Source organism: Rutidosis leptorrhynchoides, chromosome 1 (assembly GCF_046630445.1).
Source record: "Rutidosis leptorrhynchoides isolate AG116_Rl617_1_P2 chromosome 1, CSIRO_AGI_Rlap_v1, whole genome shotgun sequence".
Classification (NCBI taxonomy): Eukaryota; Viridiplantae; Streptophyta; class Magnoliopsida; order Asterales; family Asteraceae; genus Rutidosis; species Rutidosis leptorrhynchoides.
The window spans coordinates 540177994-540195567 of NC_092333.1; the positions used below are offsets into that span (position 1 = coordinate 540177994).

Genomic DNA, 17574 nt, shown 5'->3' on the forward strand with positions numbered 1-17574 from the left:
TTTTATGATAATATGTGGATATCATTTATTGTTAAACCAATTTTAATTTAATTGAAACAGGAAAAAAATAATGGTCAAAAACCAAGCCGTTTTGAAATGTTTGAAAATTATTTCTCTAATAACGGCAATACAAATTGCTTGGAAGCTCAAGATGCCATTGTAAGTAATATTGTTACTAGTGTCAATTTTTTGACTGAATGATTTTGCTCATGTGTAATATTTCTGTTACGCTGATCAAACTGTTTTAACATGTGGATTCTGACTTACGATGTTTATTATGCTTGCTACAGCGTGAAATGAATGAACTTAAAAAGAACATTCCACCTAGTACAAGCGATGAGCCTGGACCAGATGACATTTTCGCGAAGGTGAAGGGGAACGATAAATATGGAAATGCTGACCTATACGGCTTAGGTGTCCGGGCTACCGATCTATGGGGTGTAACATCGTCTCGTATTGCTTACACACGAGAGAATTAAATGATGAAATCAAGGATCGAGGAATTAGAGGCGGAAAAAGCACAACTGATTCGGGAAAAGAATCGTTTAAACAGTGATTCAACTATTTCCCCAGTTACATCACTAGTAGCTGAACCTCCACCTTTACGGGTATGTTTATGTTATAAAAAACTTTGTCTTCTCAATGTTAACAAATACTCCGTATAGTTTAACTCTTATCTGCTGTAAAATGATATTCAGGTTAAGGCTGAAGTATATCTGAAGAGCATTCACAAGCCGTTTGACATAGTACCAAGAGGATGAGTTTTGAGTTTAGATCCAAAAGAGGTGGTGGGAGGGAAAGAGATTGGTTCAAGATACTGTTCGGTTAATCCTCAGGTGGCAATTCAAAAAGACGAAGAGCTGGTTAGGCCGTATGGACATATGGACACAATTATTGATGCTTTAGGCACGCCTATTGCATGGCCAAGAAATTTTGTCGAGGTATGACCTTCTCAAAGTTTACTTTTGTAATTATAAGTTATATTAACGCGAAGGTTTAAAACTAATATATGAAATATATATTTTTTTGTAGGTAGTACCTCTTGATTAAGAATATTGCTTCATGATCGATCTACTCGTTCTTAGTATTCATGTGTTTACTTCTTTATTATTATCGCCAAATGTTACTAGACTTTTATATTTGATTTTTTGTAACTATGTTTACTTCCAGATGAAACATATCTGAGATTCTGAGTTTGTTATTAAATAAAAATCAGTTGTTGGATGTCTATTTCATTTATAGAATTTGTTTGTTTTAATTATAATTTTAAGTTCATGCCCATGATTATTTTATTTTTATCATGACCATTATAGCTGAATTCCGCGACCCTAAAAATCGGTTTCATAATTTTACTTTGATATTTAAGGACCCTTTTAAAAGGTCCTAATATATGTTTTTAGGACTTTTTTAATGGATCCTAATATATGTTTTAGGACCCATTTATAATGTAAATAATTATATTATAGGACCCTAAAAAGGGTCTCATCATCTTAGTTAGGATATTAGGACCTTCATTAACAGTCCTAACATGTGATTTTTAGGACCTTTTGTGTGTGTTTTAGGACTCTATCGAAAGGTCGTAATATAGTATTTAGGACTCTATTCGTGTGGTCCTAATATATGTTTTTAGGACCTTTTTAATGGATCCTAATATATGTTTTAGGACCCATTTATAATGTAAATAATTATATTATAGGACCCTAAAAAGGGTCTCATCATCTTAGTTAGGATATTAGGACCTTCATTAACAGTCCTAACATGTGCTTTTTAGGACCTTTTGTGTGTGTTTTAGGACTCTATCGAAAGGTCGCAATATAGTATTTAGGACTCTATTCGTGTAGTCCTTAATTATTTTACAAGACCCTATTTATGGGTTTCAAAAAACTTATTTTAGGACCCTATTTGTGTGGTTCTTAATGATATTATAGGATCCTTATTAATGGGTTTCATAAACTTATTAGAACCTTTTTTAAGAATCCTAATATGTTTTTTAGGACCCTTAAATAAAGTCCTTATATGTTTTAAAATATTAGAAGTCCCATTATATGACCCTATAATAAGGTCCTAATATGGTTCTTGGGACCCTTCTTAAGCGTCCTTAATGATATTATAGGACCCTTATTAGTGGGTTTCATAAACTTTTTTTAGCTATTAGAAACCTTTTTAAAGATCCTCATATGTTTTTTAGGACCCTTAAATAAAGTACTTATATGTTTTGAAATATTAGATGTTGCATTATACGATCCTAGAATAAGGTCCTAATATGTTCATGGGACCTTTCGTAAGGGTTCTAATACATTTTTTAAAACCGTTTTCTAATAAGGTCCTAAAATATTGTTAGGACCCTTCTTAGGCTATTAGGACGCCACTGTGGGAGGACCAAGTCGTTAGTGGTCCTATCAGCTCAAAGGTCCTATTAGAGTACATAATAGGACCTTTGTGGTGGTCCTATAAGGCCGTTTTTCTTGTAGTGATTCAAGGGTAATTGGTGTAATTGTTAACAAAGTATTAAAACCTTGGATTACACGCAGTCGATAACCTGGTGTAATCATTAAACAAAGTATTAAGACCTTGTTACAGTTTGAATCCCCAATTAGTTGGAATATTTGACTTCGGGTATAAGGTTAATTTGACGAAGACTCTCGCACTTTATAATTATGACCGATGGACTATTATGGATAAAACCAGATAGACATATCGAATAATCCAGGACAAAGGACAATTAACCCATGGTAATAAATTAAAATCAACACGTCAAACATCATGATTACGGAAGTTTAAATAAGCATAATTCCTTTATTTTATATCTTATCGTACTTTTAATTATCGCAATTTTATTTATCTTCAGTTTATTTATCGCACTTTTATTTATCGCACTTTTATTTATCGCCATTTACTTTATGCTTTAAATTAAGTTGTATTTATATTTAATATTTTACATTAGGTTTTAATTGTGACTTAAGACATAAAATCGACAAACCGGTCACTAAACGGTAAAACCCCCCCCTTTTATAATAATAATAATATTACTTATATATATAGCGTTTAAAATAAATATAGCGTTAAACTCAGCTAGCTCCCTGCAGAACGAACCGAACTTACTAAAAACTACACTACTTTACGATTAGGTACACTGCCTATAGTGTTGTAGCAAGGTTTAGGTATATCCACTCTATAAATAAATAAATAACGTGTGTAAAATTGTATCGTATTTAATAGTATTTCGCAATAAAAATATAACTATTTCGTATAGACCTCGCATAACATCAAGTATTTTTGGCGCCGCTGCCGGGGAACTTAACAACACCGAAAGCGAAACGCTATAAAAAATATATTTAGTTTTTAATCAATTTTTGTAAAAATATAAGAAGTTTTAAACATTAAAATACAAAAATATAAAAAAGTATATATATATATATATATATATATATATATATATATATATATATATATATAAGTGTTTAAATAAAAAGAAAATATAATGTTTTTTATAAAGTATAAAAGTATTTTTTTATAGTTCTTAAAAATATAAGATTATAAATATTATTTATATTAATTTGGTAAAGATTATAAAGTAAAAAAAAATTCAAAGTAAAAAAAAAAAAAAAACAACAACACTGAGCCTGCAACGATTTCAGCCTGCATCTCAGCTGAACCTGCCTCTCATGCAATCGCATGAGAATGAGGCTCTAAACCCATGCAACTGCATGAGGTCTTCTGACACGCCAGACCTGGTACATCAATTAATGACGGTTAAGTTTTAATTTAATTATTATTATTGTTTAACCCTAATTAGGGTTTAGTTAATTAATTATTTTTTTAAATTTTAGTTTTAATTTATAATTAGTATTATTAAGTTTTAATATTCTTATTAACTATATAAAATAATACTTTTATAAAATAATAATATAAAAATAATATTTTTGTAAAATTGTATTTTTATCAACTTATTTTATTTTTATATTTTGTATTTTTCTTTATTATCGTTTAATTCGTAATTCGTAATATTTATCGTTTGTAATTAGTTTTAAACTTAGTATTTTGCCGTATTTAATTTATATTTCTAGATTTTTAAGCTTTGCCGTAAAATCCCTTAAGTGTTTTTTCTTTAGATTAAGATTTAGACGCTTTAGAATTTTACGACGTCGCTTATTGCTTTAATATTTAATAAATTTTAGTGCCTATTAAGTTATTGCCGTTTTGGATATAGAATTCCTTTAAGCTTTAATACCTTTAGACGTAAGTTTTAATTCTTAGTTTTTAGGATTTTAAGTTTCGACGCTGCATTTTATTATTATTATTTTTCGACTTTTATTTTTCGACGCTTATTTTTCGACCTCTTATTTTTTGACGCGCTTTTCTTTTTCATTTCAACGCTCTAGTTTTTAGGACATAGATTTTATCTTCTTTAAATTTCGACGAAAAATTATTTTAAGCGGTTAAATTGGTAGTCATCCAAAATTTTCTGGTTCGTAGTAATAGTTGGATTTGTTAGTGGCGAGTTGTGGGCTTCCGATTTAAAGGGTCCTGGCTACCTGCTGCATCAATTGGCTATTCGAAACGTGGGTAAAAGCAGAAAAGTCTATTAGTTTGATAACTTATATAATTTTTATCTTTATAACTAATAGAATATTCAGTGAATGCACCGAGCAAAACGTTCACCACCTTTCAAACGTTCACCTCCTGTAACTCGATCAAGACATCTAGCCAATATTGTCGCTATTCATTTTTCTTTAGAATCGTCATCTAGTCAACCAAGTACTCCAATTCAAATTTCCGATAATCCATTTTTTGAACCCGACCTCACAATTGAGAACCCGGAGGATATTCAAGGACAATTTAGAGATCCTGAACTACTAATCATTCCTCCTGAACCACAAATTATTCATCCAGAGGTTGTCGAGGAAGAAACCATTAAATCAGAATCCTCTAGTGATTTAGATTCAACAAATTAAATCATGGAAAATCTAGAACCTCTAAGTATGGAAGACCGAATGAGGGCTAAACGCACTGGCCAAGGTCACGCAATTACACAACCAGACACTAATGCGCTAGATTATGAAATCAAAGGACAAATCCTACACATGGTAATTAATCAATGCCAATTTAGTGGTGTGCCGAAGGAAGATCCAAACGAACATCTTCGTACCTTTAATAGGATCTGTACTATATTCAAAATCAGAGAAGTTAAGGATGAACAGATCTATCTCATGTTATTTCCCTGAACTTTAAAGGGAGAAGCCAAAGATTGGTTAGAATCGTTACCTGAAGGAGCGATTGATACATGAGATGTCTTAGTTGAAAAAGTTCTTAAATAATTCTTTCCGGCATCTAAAGCTGTGAGACTTCAAGGAGAAATTGTTACATTCACGCAAAAGCCAAATGAAACTTTATATGAGGCGTGGACAAGATTTGGAAAGTTGTTGAGAGGATGTCCTCAACATGGTTTAGACACTTATCAAATAGTACAAATATTCTACCAAGGATGCGATATTACTACACGAAAAAACATCGATATAGCAGCTGGTGGTTCCATTATGAAGAAAACCGCAACTGAAGCTTACAAAATTATTGATAACACTGCTTCCCACTCACATGAGTGGTACCAGGAAAAAGATATTCCTCGTTCATCTAAAGCGGCTAGAGCCGATTCTAGCCATGACTTTGATTCCATTTCCGCAAAGTTAGATGCTTTCGAAAGACGAATGGAAAAGATGACGAAAGATATTCACGCAATACGAATTAGTTGTGAGCAGTGTGGAGGACCACATTTGACAAAAGATTGTCTCAGTATTGAACAAACAATGGAACAAAGAGAGAATGTTTCATACATGAACCAAAGGTCTGGAAATAATTATCAGAATAATTATCAACCGCCAAGACCAAACTACAATCAGAATTATAACCGAAATATTCCATACAATAACTAACAAGGTCCTAGCAATCAACAAGTATCTACTAATACTTACAATCAGCAAAGACCTATTTTTCAAAATAAACCACCACAAACCGATGATAAAAAGTCAAATTTAGAAGACATGATGTCGAAGCTAGTTGAATCTCAAACACAGTTTTTCACATCTCGGAAATAAAAGAATGAACAAAATGCTCAAGCTTTTAGAAATCAACAAGATTCTATTCAAAATCTGGAACAAGAAGTAAGCAACCTAGCAAGGTTGATAGGTGAAAGAAAACCGGGAAGTCTACCTAGCGATACAAATGCTAACCCCCAAAATGAAACAGCTAAAGCCATTACCACGAGAAGTGGTATTACACTTAAACCACCTGAAATTCCTGTAATTTCTGATGACTCTGTTCCTACTCCGCAGGCACCATAACCTGAACAAGAGAAGGAATCAGAACCGGTAGTTGAAAAGGTTAATGAAGATAACACAGTTAAGGCTAAACCTTATATTAAACCATACCAACCACCACTTCCTTACCCAAGTAAAATGAGAAAAGAAAGACTTGAAGCCGAGCAATCCAAATTCTTGTATATGTTCAAAAAAATAAATGTCAATCTTCCTTTCATTGATGTGATTTCAGGAATGCCAAGATATGCTAAATTCTTGAAAGATCTAATCACAAATAGAAAGAAAATGGAAGAACTCTCGGCTGTTACAATGAATGCTAATTGTTCTGCAGTGCTGTTGAATAAGCTACCAGAAAAACTCTCTGATCCAGGAAGTTTCACAATTCCATGTTTTCTGAGAAGTCTTAGTTCAATAGAAGCATTGGCAGACTTAGGTGCTAGTATAAATCTAATGCCGTATTCATTATACGCTAAACTACACCTCGGAGAATTGAAACCAACACGAATAAGCATACAACTAGCCGATCGATCAGTAAAATATCCTAGAGGGATAATGGAAAACATGCTAGTTAAAGTTGGTACTTTAGTATTTTCAGTAGATTTTATTATTCTGGACATGGAAGAAGATTCTCGAGTTCCTCTCATACTGGGAAGACCATTCTTAAACACGGCCAAAGCAATAATAGACGTGTTCGGTAAGAAACTGACCCTAAGTATAGAGGACGAGAGTGTTACCTTTTCTGTTAATAGAGTCATGCAAAAACCACAATCTGCAGATGATACATGTTATTATATTCAAACTATAGATTCACATGCAGAATTGTTACAAGAATTTCCAGAATTACAAGGAACAGGAGAATGTTCTATAGGAGAAGGAACTGAACCAATTGATGAAGCTGAAATGTTAGCTACACTTATGGCTAATGAATATGAACCAACAACAGAAGAACTTCAAATGCTAAAAGAGGAAGACAGATATCGATACAAATCATCGATAGAAGAACCACCGACATTAGAGTTAAATCCAATTCCAAACCATTTGGAATACGCTTATGTACATGGTGAATCTGAATTACCTTTAATAATATCGTCTTCTCTTACGAAAAATGAAAAATCTCAACTCATTTCTGTGGTAAAAGCTCATAAACCAGCTATTGCATGGAAGATTCATGATATTAAAGGAATAAGTCATTCGTATTGCACACATAAAATCCTTATGGAAGAAGGCCATGAAACCTATGTGCAACGCCAACGAAGACTAAATCCTAATATGCAAGATGTTTTTAAGAAAGAAATTATTAAACTGCTAGATGCAGGTTTAATTTATCCAATCTCTGATAGTCCATGGGTAAGCCCAGTTCAATGCATACCTAAGAAGGGTGGCATAACTGTCATCACAAATGAAAAAGATGAGCTTATTCCTACTAGGACTGTAACAGGATGGCGTGTTTGTATTGATTATAGAAAATTAAATGACGCCACCAGAAAAGATCACTTTCCCTTACCTTTCATTGATCAAATGTTGGAAAGGTTAGCTGGGAATAGTTACTATTGTTTTCTTGACGGTTTCTCCGGATACTTTCAAATTCCAATTGCACCCGAGGACCAAGTGAAAACCACTTTCACGTGCCCTTATGGTACTTTTTCTTACAAACGCATGCCATTTGGACTTTGAAACGCCCCTGCAACCTTTTAAAGGTGCATGATGGCGATTTTTCACGACATGATAGAAGAATGCATGAAAGTTTTCATGGATGTCTTTTCAGTCTTCGGTGATACTTTTGAAACATGTCTAGTTAATCTTGAACGAATGCTTATTAGATGCGAGCAAATAAATCTAGTACTTAATTGGGAGAAATGCCATTTCATGGTTAGAGAAGGCATCGTTCTTGGTCATAAAATTTCAAAGGAAGGAATTGAAGTGGATAGAGTTAAAGTAGATGTAATTGCTAAACTTCCAAATCCCACCAATGTTAGAGGAGTTAGGAGTTTTCTAGGGCATGCCGATTTTTACCGACGTTTCATAAAAGATTTTTCTAAAATTGCCACTCCTATGAATAAACTCCTAGAAAAGGATGCTCCATTCATCTTTTGGGATGAATGCATCAAATCTTTTAATATTCTTAAAGAAAAACTCACTAATGCGCCGATCATGATAACTCCAAATTGGAATCTACCATTTGAACTCATGTGCGATGCAAGTGATTTTGCAATGGGAGCCGTTTTAGGACATAAGATTGAAAAACAATTTCAACCTATTTATTACGCTAGTAATACGTTACAAGGAGCACAAACAAATTACACAACTACTGAAAAAGAACTCCTTGCTATTGTCTTTGCTTTTCACAAATTTCGTTCATATCTCGTTCTAGCTAAAACGGTGGTCTATACTAACCATTCTGCTCTTAGATACCTATTTTCAAAACAAGATGCCAAACCATGATTAATTCGTTGGATCTTACTCTTACAAGAATTCGATATTGAAATTTGAGACAAAAAGGGAGCAGAAAATCTCACCACTGATCATCTTTCTCGTCTTGAAAATCCCGAATTAGAAGTTCTAAATGAATCGGCCATACAAGATAACTTTCCTGATGAATATCTTTTGAAGATCGATTATAATGAAATTCCATGGTTTGCAGACTATGCAAACTACTTAGTATGTGGATTCCTTGAAAAAGGGTTGTCGTACCAAAAACGAAAGAAATTCTTTAGTGATATAAAACACTATTTCTGGAAAGATCCACATTTGTTTAAAAGTTGTCCTGATGGAATAATACGCCGATGTGTATTCGGAGATGAAGCTAGTAAAATATTAAACCATTGTCACACAGGACCAACAGGAGGGCATTATGGGCTTCAACTCACAGCAAGAAAAGTCTACGACACTGGATTCTATTGGCCTACAATTATCAAAGACGTACACCTTCTTTGTAAATCCTGTGATGCTTGTCAAAGGGCCGGAAAAATAAGTCAACGTGATGAAATGCCACAAAATGTCATTCAAGTATGTGAAGTATTTGACGTTTGGGGTATTGACTTTATGGATCCATTTCCAAAATCTCATAATAATCTCTACATTCTCGTTGCCATTGATTATGTATCTAAATGGGCAGAAGCACAAGCTCTCCCAACTAACGATGCACGAGTTGTAGTTAACTTCTTAAAACGTCTTTTTGCAAGGTTCGGAACACCGAAAGCTTTAATAAGTGATCGGGGTACTCATTTTTGTAATAATCAACTTGAGAAAGTTCTCAAAAGATATGGAGTAACTCATAAAATCTCAACCGCTTATCATCTACAAACAAGTGGGCAAGTTGAAAATACCAACCGAGCTTTAAAACGTATTCTAGAGAAAACTGTAGGATCAAATACGAAGGAATGGTCCATGAAATTGGAGGACGCACTCTGGGCTTTTAGTACAGCCTACAAAACTCCAATTGGCACCACATCTTTTAAACTCGTTTACGGAAAAGCATGTCACCTTCCAGTAGAAATTAAGCACAAAGCATTTTGGGCTTTGAAGACATGTAATCTTGATTTACATGAAGCTGGACGTTTACGATTAAGTCAACTAAACGAATTAGAAGAATTAAGACATGAAGCATATGAAAATTCGTTAATCTATAAAGAAAGAACGAAGAAATGGCATGATAAAAGAATCAGAAGTTCAAAAGAATTTAAAGAAGGAGACAAAGTTTTTCTTTTCAATTCACGATTCAAGCTATTTCCTGGAAAATTGAAATCAAGATGGTCTGGACCATTCATAGTCAAAAGAGTTTTCCCATATGGAACAATAGAGTTGATAAATTCAAATGGGATTGAATTTAAAGTTAATGGTCACAGAGTTAAACATTACATACATGGTCCAATGGAAGTTGACAATGAAGTCAATCATAATTTCACCACCCAAGAAAACCCTCAGAATGAAAACATAAATATGTTATCAACAACATATGAAAAACCAAAATTGGAAGACGGGGAAGCTTCAAATTGGAGTGATGAAGAAGAATTCCTATACAAACCTCCCATTCTAAGAAACGAAGAAAAACGTGAACAAGAAGTTCAAGTAGAAGTGAAAGAACCAAGAAAAGATCACCCGAAAAAGGTTAACAAACCAACTCTACTTACTAAAGTAGGAGACCCAGGTGAATTTATCATTTCTTGCTTGCTTAATGATGGTGCTATGTATAATGGACTCGCAGATTTAGGAGCAAGTGCAAATATTATACCTCTTTCCTTATACAAAAGATTAGGTGTGGGTAAATTAAGACCAACCAGCATAGGTGTTCAATTATTTGACCAAACCATTAAACACTCGGTTGGAATAGCCAATAATTTACTTGTTAAAGTGGGAAGTTTGACCTTTGTTGCAAATTTCATAGTTATTAATATGGAGGAAGACCTTGATATTCCTCTAATTTTAGGTCGCCCATTTTTAGCAACCACCGAAGCATTCATTGATATAAGAGAATGTAGAATGACACTCAGGGATGGTGACAAATCGGTTACCTTTGTGAATCGAAAGTTTAGATCTCCACCAATCAAAACTGTTGAACCCATAAAAATGCCTATGTGTGGGGAAGATGAAGAAACACCTAATGATAACCCGATAACAAAGAACCCCGTTATTGATACGAAATTAGATGAACCCGTTTTCAACAGTTCAACGAAGAACATTTTTAAACGGATTCAAGATGCTAGGATTAAGGGGAACTTTAAGTTATGTAACCGATTAGTATCCAATTTGTCACCTAAAGAAAAGGCAATGTTAATTGAATTTGTGAATGTTACAGAAGAAATCAATCAATGGCTTGAAGCCAAAGTCAGAGATATGCAAATTGTTGATGATCCAATTGAAGATAACAATGAAGTTAATCACAATTTCAACACCACAGTTAACTAAGTTTGGGGAGAATTAAGTCTTTTTAATGATAATATATATTTCTGTTAGAGTTAGATTTTATGTTTTCGTGTAGTTCTCGAAAATAGAATCCGAATGGTATTTTTCTAGCAGACCCTAAAGAACTAGTCTTCTCCCCCCATTCTGAATTTTTATTTCTTTTAGGTTTTACGAGATGAAGAATTCCTTTGATCTAAACCATGGTCTACTACTACACGCTATGATTACTAAACGTAATAATAACATCTTTCCGAGTGAACTAGTATCATTCATAAGAGGCAAAATGGACGAAGTGATGAAAGAACTCAGGAAGAATCATCATATATGGATTAGATATAAAGGATGTGTAAGTTTGTTTTTTTGTAAATAATTCATGAATGATTTATAATATTTTTTGTAATTTTGTGAGATATTTCATGCTAGTTTCCAAATGATGGTTCCCACATGTTTAGGTGACTCAAAAGGGCTGCTAAGAGTTGATCATTGAAGTGTATATACCAATAGTAAATACATCTAGAAGCTATGTATTGTACGAGTACGAATACGGGTGCATACGAGTAGAATTGTTGATGAAAATGAATGAGGATGTAATTGTAAGCATTTTTGTTAAGTAGAAGTACTTTGATATGTGTCTTGAAGTCTTTCAAAAATGTACTAATACATCTAAATACACTACATGTATATACATTTTAACTGAGTCGTTAAGTCATCGTTAGTCGTTACATGTAAGTGTTGTTTTGAAACCTTTAAGTTAACGATCTTGTTAAATGTAATTAATTCATTGTTATTATACTTAAATGAGATGTTAAATTGTTATGTTAACATGATAACATGGTGTATGAATATATCTTAATATCATATATATATATATATATGTTAAAATACAATTACAACGATAATCGTTACATATATATATTGTTTCGAAATCCTTAAGTTAGTAGTCTCATCTTACTTGTATAGTTCATTGTTAATACACTCAATGATATAAATAATTATCATTTTATCATGTTAAATATAGTATATCAATATCTTAATACAATACATATGTATTTAGTAAGACGTTGTTATAACGATAATCGTTATGTATATCGTTTCGAGCTTCATAATTCAATATTCTCATTTTTTATGTATATCACACATTGTTAATATACTTAGTGAGATACTTACTTATCATAATCTCATGTTAAGCATATCTATGTCCATATATATATATATCATCATGTCATTTTTACAAGTTTTAACGTTCGTGAATCGCCGGTCAACTTGGGTGGTCAATTGTCTACATGAAACTCATTTCAAATAATCAAGTCTTAACAAGTTTGATTGCTTAACATGTTGGAAACATTTAATCATGTAAATATAGTTTTCATTTAATATATAATCATGGAATAATCATGGAAAAGTTCGGGTCACTACAGTACCTACCCGTTAAATAAATTTCGTCCCGAAATTTCAAGCTGTTGGAAGTGTTGACGCATCTTCTGGAAATAGGTGCGGGTATTACTTCTTCATCTGATCTTCACGTTTCCAGGTGAACTCGGGTCCTCTACGAGCATTCCATCGAACCTTAACAATTGGTATTTTATTTTGCTTAAGTCTTTTAACCTCACGATCCATTATTTCGACGGGTTCTTCGATGAATTGAAGTTTTTCATTGATTTGGATTTCGTCTAACGGAATAGTGAGATCTTCTTTAGCAAAACATTTCTTCAGATTCGAGACATGAAAGGTATTATGTACCCCGGTGAGTTGTTGTGGTAAGTCAAGTCGATAAGCTACTGGCCCAACACGATCTATAATCTTGAATGGCCCAATGTACCTTGGATTTAGTTTCCCCTGTTTACCAAATCTAACAACGCCTTTCCAAGGTGAAACCTTAAGCATGACCATCTCCCCAATTCCAAATTCTATATCCTTTCTTTTAATGTCCGCGTAACTCTTTTGTCGACTTTAGGCGATTTTCAACCGTTGTTGAATCTGGATGATCTTCTCGGTAGTTTCTTGAATTATCTCTGGACCCGTAATTTGTCTATCCCGAACTTCACTCCAACAAATCTGAGACCTGCACTTTCTACCATAAAGTCCCTCAAACGGTGCCATCTCGATACTTGAGTGATAACTGCTGTTGTAGGAAAATTCTGCAAACGGTAGTTGTCGATCCCAGCTGTTTCCAAAGTCAATAACACATGCTCGTAGCATGTCTTCAAGAGTTTGTATAGTCCTCTCACTTTACCCATCAGTTTGTGGATGATAGGCAGTACTCATGTCTAGACGAGTTCCCAATGCTTGTTGCAACGTCTGCCAGAATCTTGAAACAAATCTGCCATCCCTATCAGAGATAATAGAGATTGGTATTCCATGTCTGAAGACAACTTCTTTCAAGTATAATCGTGCCAACTTCTCCATTTTTTCATCTTCTCTCATTGGCAGAAAATGTGCTGATTTGGTGAGACGATCGACTATTACCCAAATAGTATCATAACCATTTGCAGTCCTTGGAAATTTAGTAATGAAATCCATGGTAATGTTTTCCCATTTCCATTCCGGGATTTCGGATTGTTGAAGTAGACCTGATGGTTTCTGATGTTCAGCTTTGACCTTAAAACACGTCAAACATTCTCCTACGTATCTAGCAATATCGGCTTTCATACCCGACCACCAAAAGTGTTTCTTGAGATCTTTGTACATCTTCCCCGCTCCGGGATGTATTGAATATCTAGTTTTATGTGCTTCCTTAAGTACCATTTCTCTCATGTCTCCAAACTTTGGTACCCAAATTCTTTCAGCCCTATACCGGGTTCCGTCTTCCCGAATATTTAGATGTTTTTCCGATCCTTTAGGTATTTCATTCTTCAACTTTCCCTCTTTTAAAACTCCCTGATGCGCCTCCTTTATTTGACTAGTAAGGTTAGTACGAATAATTATATTCATAGCTTTTACCCGCATAGGTTCTCTATCTTTTCTACTCAAAGCGTTAGCTACCACATTCGCCTTCCCCGGGTGGTAACGAATCTCAAAATCGTAATCATTTAACAATTCAATCCACCTACGCTGCCTCATGTTCAGTTGTTTCTGATTAAATATATGTTGAAGACTTTTGTGGTCGGTATATATAATACTTTTGACCCCATATACGTAGTGCCTCTAAGTCTTAAATGCAAAAACAACAGCGCCCAATTCCAAATCGTGAGTCGTATAATTTTGCTCGTGAATCTTCAATTGTCTGGACGCATAAGCAATTACCTTCGTTCGTTGTATTAATACACAGCCGAGGCCAAGCTTTGAGGCGTCACAATATATCACAAAATCATCATTCCCTTCAGGTAATGACAATATAGGTGCCGTAGTTAACTTTTTCTTCAACAATTGAAACGCTTTCTCCTGCTCATCCTTCCATTCAAATTTCTTCCCTTTATGCATTAATGCAGTCAAGGGTTTTGCTATTTTGGAAAAATCTTGGATGAACCTTCTGTAGTAACCAGTCAGTCCTAAAAATTGGCGTATATGCTTCGGAGTTTTCGGGGTTTCTCACTTTTCAATGGTTTCAATCTTTGCCGGATCTACCTGAATACCTTCTTTGTTCACTATGTGGCTGAGGAATTGAACTTCTTTCAACCAAAATGCACACTTTGAAAACTCAGCATACAATTTTTTCCTTCCTCAATAATTCTAACACCTTTCTCAAATGCTCACCGTGCTCCTGATCATTCTTTGAGTAAATAAGTATGTCATCGATGAAGACAATGACAAATTTGTCAAGATATGGCCCACACACTCTGTTCATGAGGTCCATGAACACAGCTGGTGCGTTAGTCAATCCAAACGGCATAACCATAAACTCATAATGACCGTAACGCGTCCTAAAAGCAGTCTTTGTAATATCATCCTCCTTCTCCCGCATTTGATGATACCCAGAACGTAAATCAATATTCGAATAAACCGACGAGCCTTGTAGTTGATCAAATAAGTCGTCGATTCTCGGTAGTGGGTAGCAGTTCTTGATGGTAAGTTTGTTCAACTCTCGGTAGTAGATACACAACCTGAATGTACCATCCTTCTTTTTGACAAACAAAACAGGAGCTCCCCATGGTGATGTGCTTGGTCGTATGAAACTACGCTCTAAAAGTTCTTGTAATTGGCTTTGGAGTTCCTTCATTTCACTGGGTGCGAGTCTGTATGGAGCACGAGCTATTGGTGCAGCTCCTGGTACAAGGTCTATCTGAAATTCAACAGATCGATGTGGAGGTAGTCCTGGTAATTCTTTTGGAAATACATCGAGAAATTCTTTTACGACGGGAACATCATTGATGTTTTTTTCTTTGGGTTTGACTTTCTCGACATGTACAAGCACAGCATAGCAACCTTTTCTTATTAGCTTTTGCGCCTTCAAATTACTAATAAGATTTAGCTTCGCGTTGCTCTTTTCTCCGTACACCATTAAGGGTTTTTCTTCTTCTCGTACAATGCAAATTGCATTTTTGTAACATACGATCTCTGCTCTCTCCTTTTTTCAACCAGTCCATGCCAATTATCACATCAAAACTCCCTAACTCTACTGGTATCAAATCAATCTTAAACGTTTCGCTAACCAATTTAATTTCTCGATTCTGACATATTTTATCCGCTGAAATTAATTTATCATTTGCTAATTCGAGTAAAACTTGTTATCCAAAGGCATCAATGGACAACTTAATTTAGCACAAAAATCTCTACTCATATAGCTTCTATCCGCACCCGAATCAAATAAAACATAAGCAGATTTATTGTCAATAAGAAACGTACCCGTAACAAGCTCCGGGTCTTCTTCAACCGCATTAATGTTGAAGACTCTTCCTCGGCCTTGCCCATTATTATCCCCCTGATTTGGACACATATTTTTATAATGGCCCTTCTTCCCGCATTCGAAACAAGTAATGTCGGCATAACTTGTTCCGGCATTATTTGTTCCCTTAGTCATTGATCAGTAGATTTCGCACTTTGTCGCACCATGGCCCTTTCTTTTAAACTTAGTACACACTGTCGTACAGAGCCCAGTCGGATGGTATCCTTCGCACCTCTGGCATGGTTTCTGCCTCTTGTTGTTATTGAAATGGTTGTTGTTGCGATTGTTATTATTGTTGGGACGATGGTTGTAATGGTTATTGTTGTTGGGATGGTTGTTGTTGCGGTTGTTGTTGCGAAATTTGGTGCGATTGAAGTTGTGATTGTTGTGTTGATTGTTAAAATTGTGACCCTTGTCACTGGTTTCTTCCCACTTTCACTTGACTTGTTTTGTGTTGGCTTCTTCTGCCGCCTGCTCTTTAATTCTTTCCTCAATCTGATTTATGAGTTTATGAGCCATTCGACTCGCCTTTTGTATGGAGGCGGGCTCATGTGAGCTCACATCTTCTTGAATCCTTTCTGGTAACCCTTTCACAAACGCGTTGATTTTCTCTTCTTCATCTTCGAACGCTCTTGGACACAATAAACACAACTCTGTGAATCTTCGTTCGTACGTGGTAATGTTGAAACCTTGCATTTGTAATCCTCTAAGCTCTACCTTGAGATTATTGACCTCGTTTCTGGAACGGTACTGCTCGTTCATCAAGTGCTTGAATGCTGACAACGGTAGTGCGTAAGCAGCATCTTGTCCCACCTACTCAAGATAGGTGTTCCACCATGTTAATGCAGCACCTGTGAAGGTATGCATAGCGTACTTTACTTTGTCTTCTTCAATGCACTTACTTATAGCAAACACCGATTCGACCTTCTCAGTCCATCATTTTAATCCGATTGGACCCTTGGTTCCATCGAATTTCAGAGGTTTGCAAGCAGTGAATTCTTTGTAGGAGCATCCTACACGATTTCTTGTGGCGTTATTTGCATTGCTAGATTCAGAGTTATTGTTGTTGTTTTGCATTGCAGCCTGTACTGCGGCTATGTTTGCTGCAAGGAAAACACGGAAGTCATCCTCGCACATATTCACGGTGTGTCGAGTCGTCGGTGCCATTTCCTTCAAAAATAGCCAAAAGAATTGAGTTAATCATATAGAATATTAAGAGTAGTCAATAGTATTTCGTAGCATAATATGAACTTATTTATAAAAGCTTTTTCTTCATATTAGCATTTTATAAGTTTTAATTCGGGTAGTACCTACCCGTTAAGTTCATACTTAGTAGCTAACATACAATTCAACTACTACAATTCTATATGAAAAACTGATTACAATAAATTTCACGTTCAGACTTTTATACAATATTTTACAAATTTACAATACCGCTATTTTACATATAGCATATAATATAGCACACAATAACTTTGATACAAAGTAGTTTCGAAGACAATCCTAATTAATACGCAAGTCGTTCAACAAAGGCAA

At 34.7% G+C, this 17574-nt stretch overlaps 1 protein-coding gene across 1 annotated transcript in view; it reads left to right on the forward strand.

The window, feature by feature from the left end:
* Positions 1–482: 482 nt before the first annotated feature.
* LOC139842894 (dimethylnonatriene synthase-like) overlaps positions 483–17574 on the forward strand; it is an 87767-nt gene continuing 70675 nt past the window's right edge. The window contains exons 1-3 of the mRNA XM_071832995.1: positions 483–608; positions 699–746; positions 837–941. Of these exons, the coding sequence (XP_071689096.1) occupies positions 483–608; positions 699–746; positions 837–941 (279 nt within the window). The remainder of the gene's footprint in view (positions 609–698; positions 747–836; positions 942–17574) is intronic.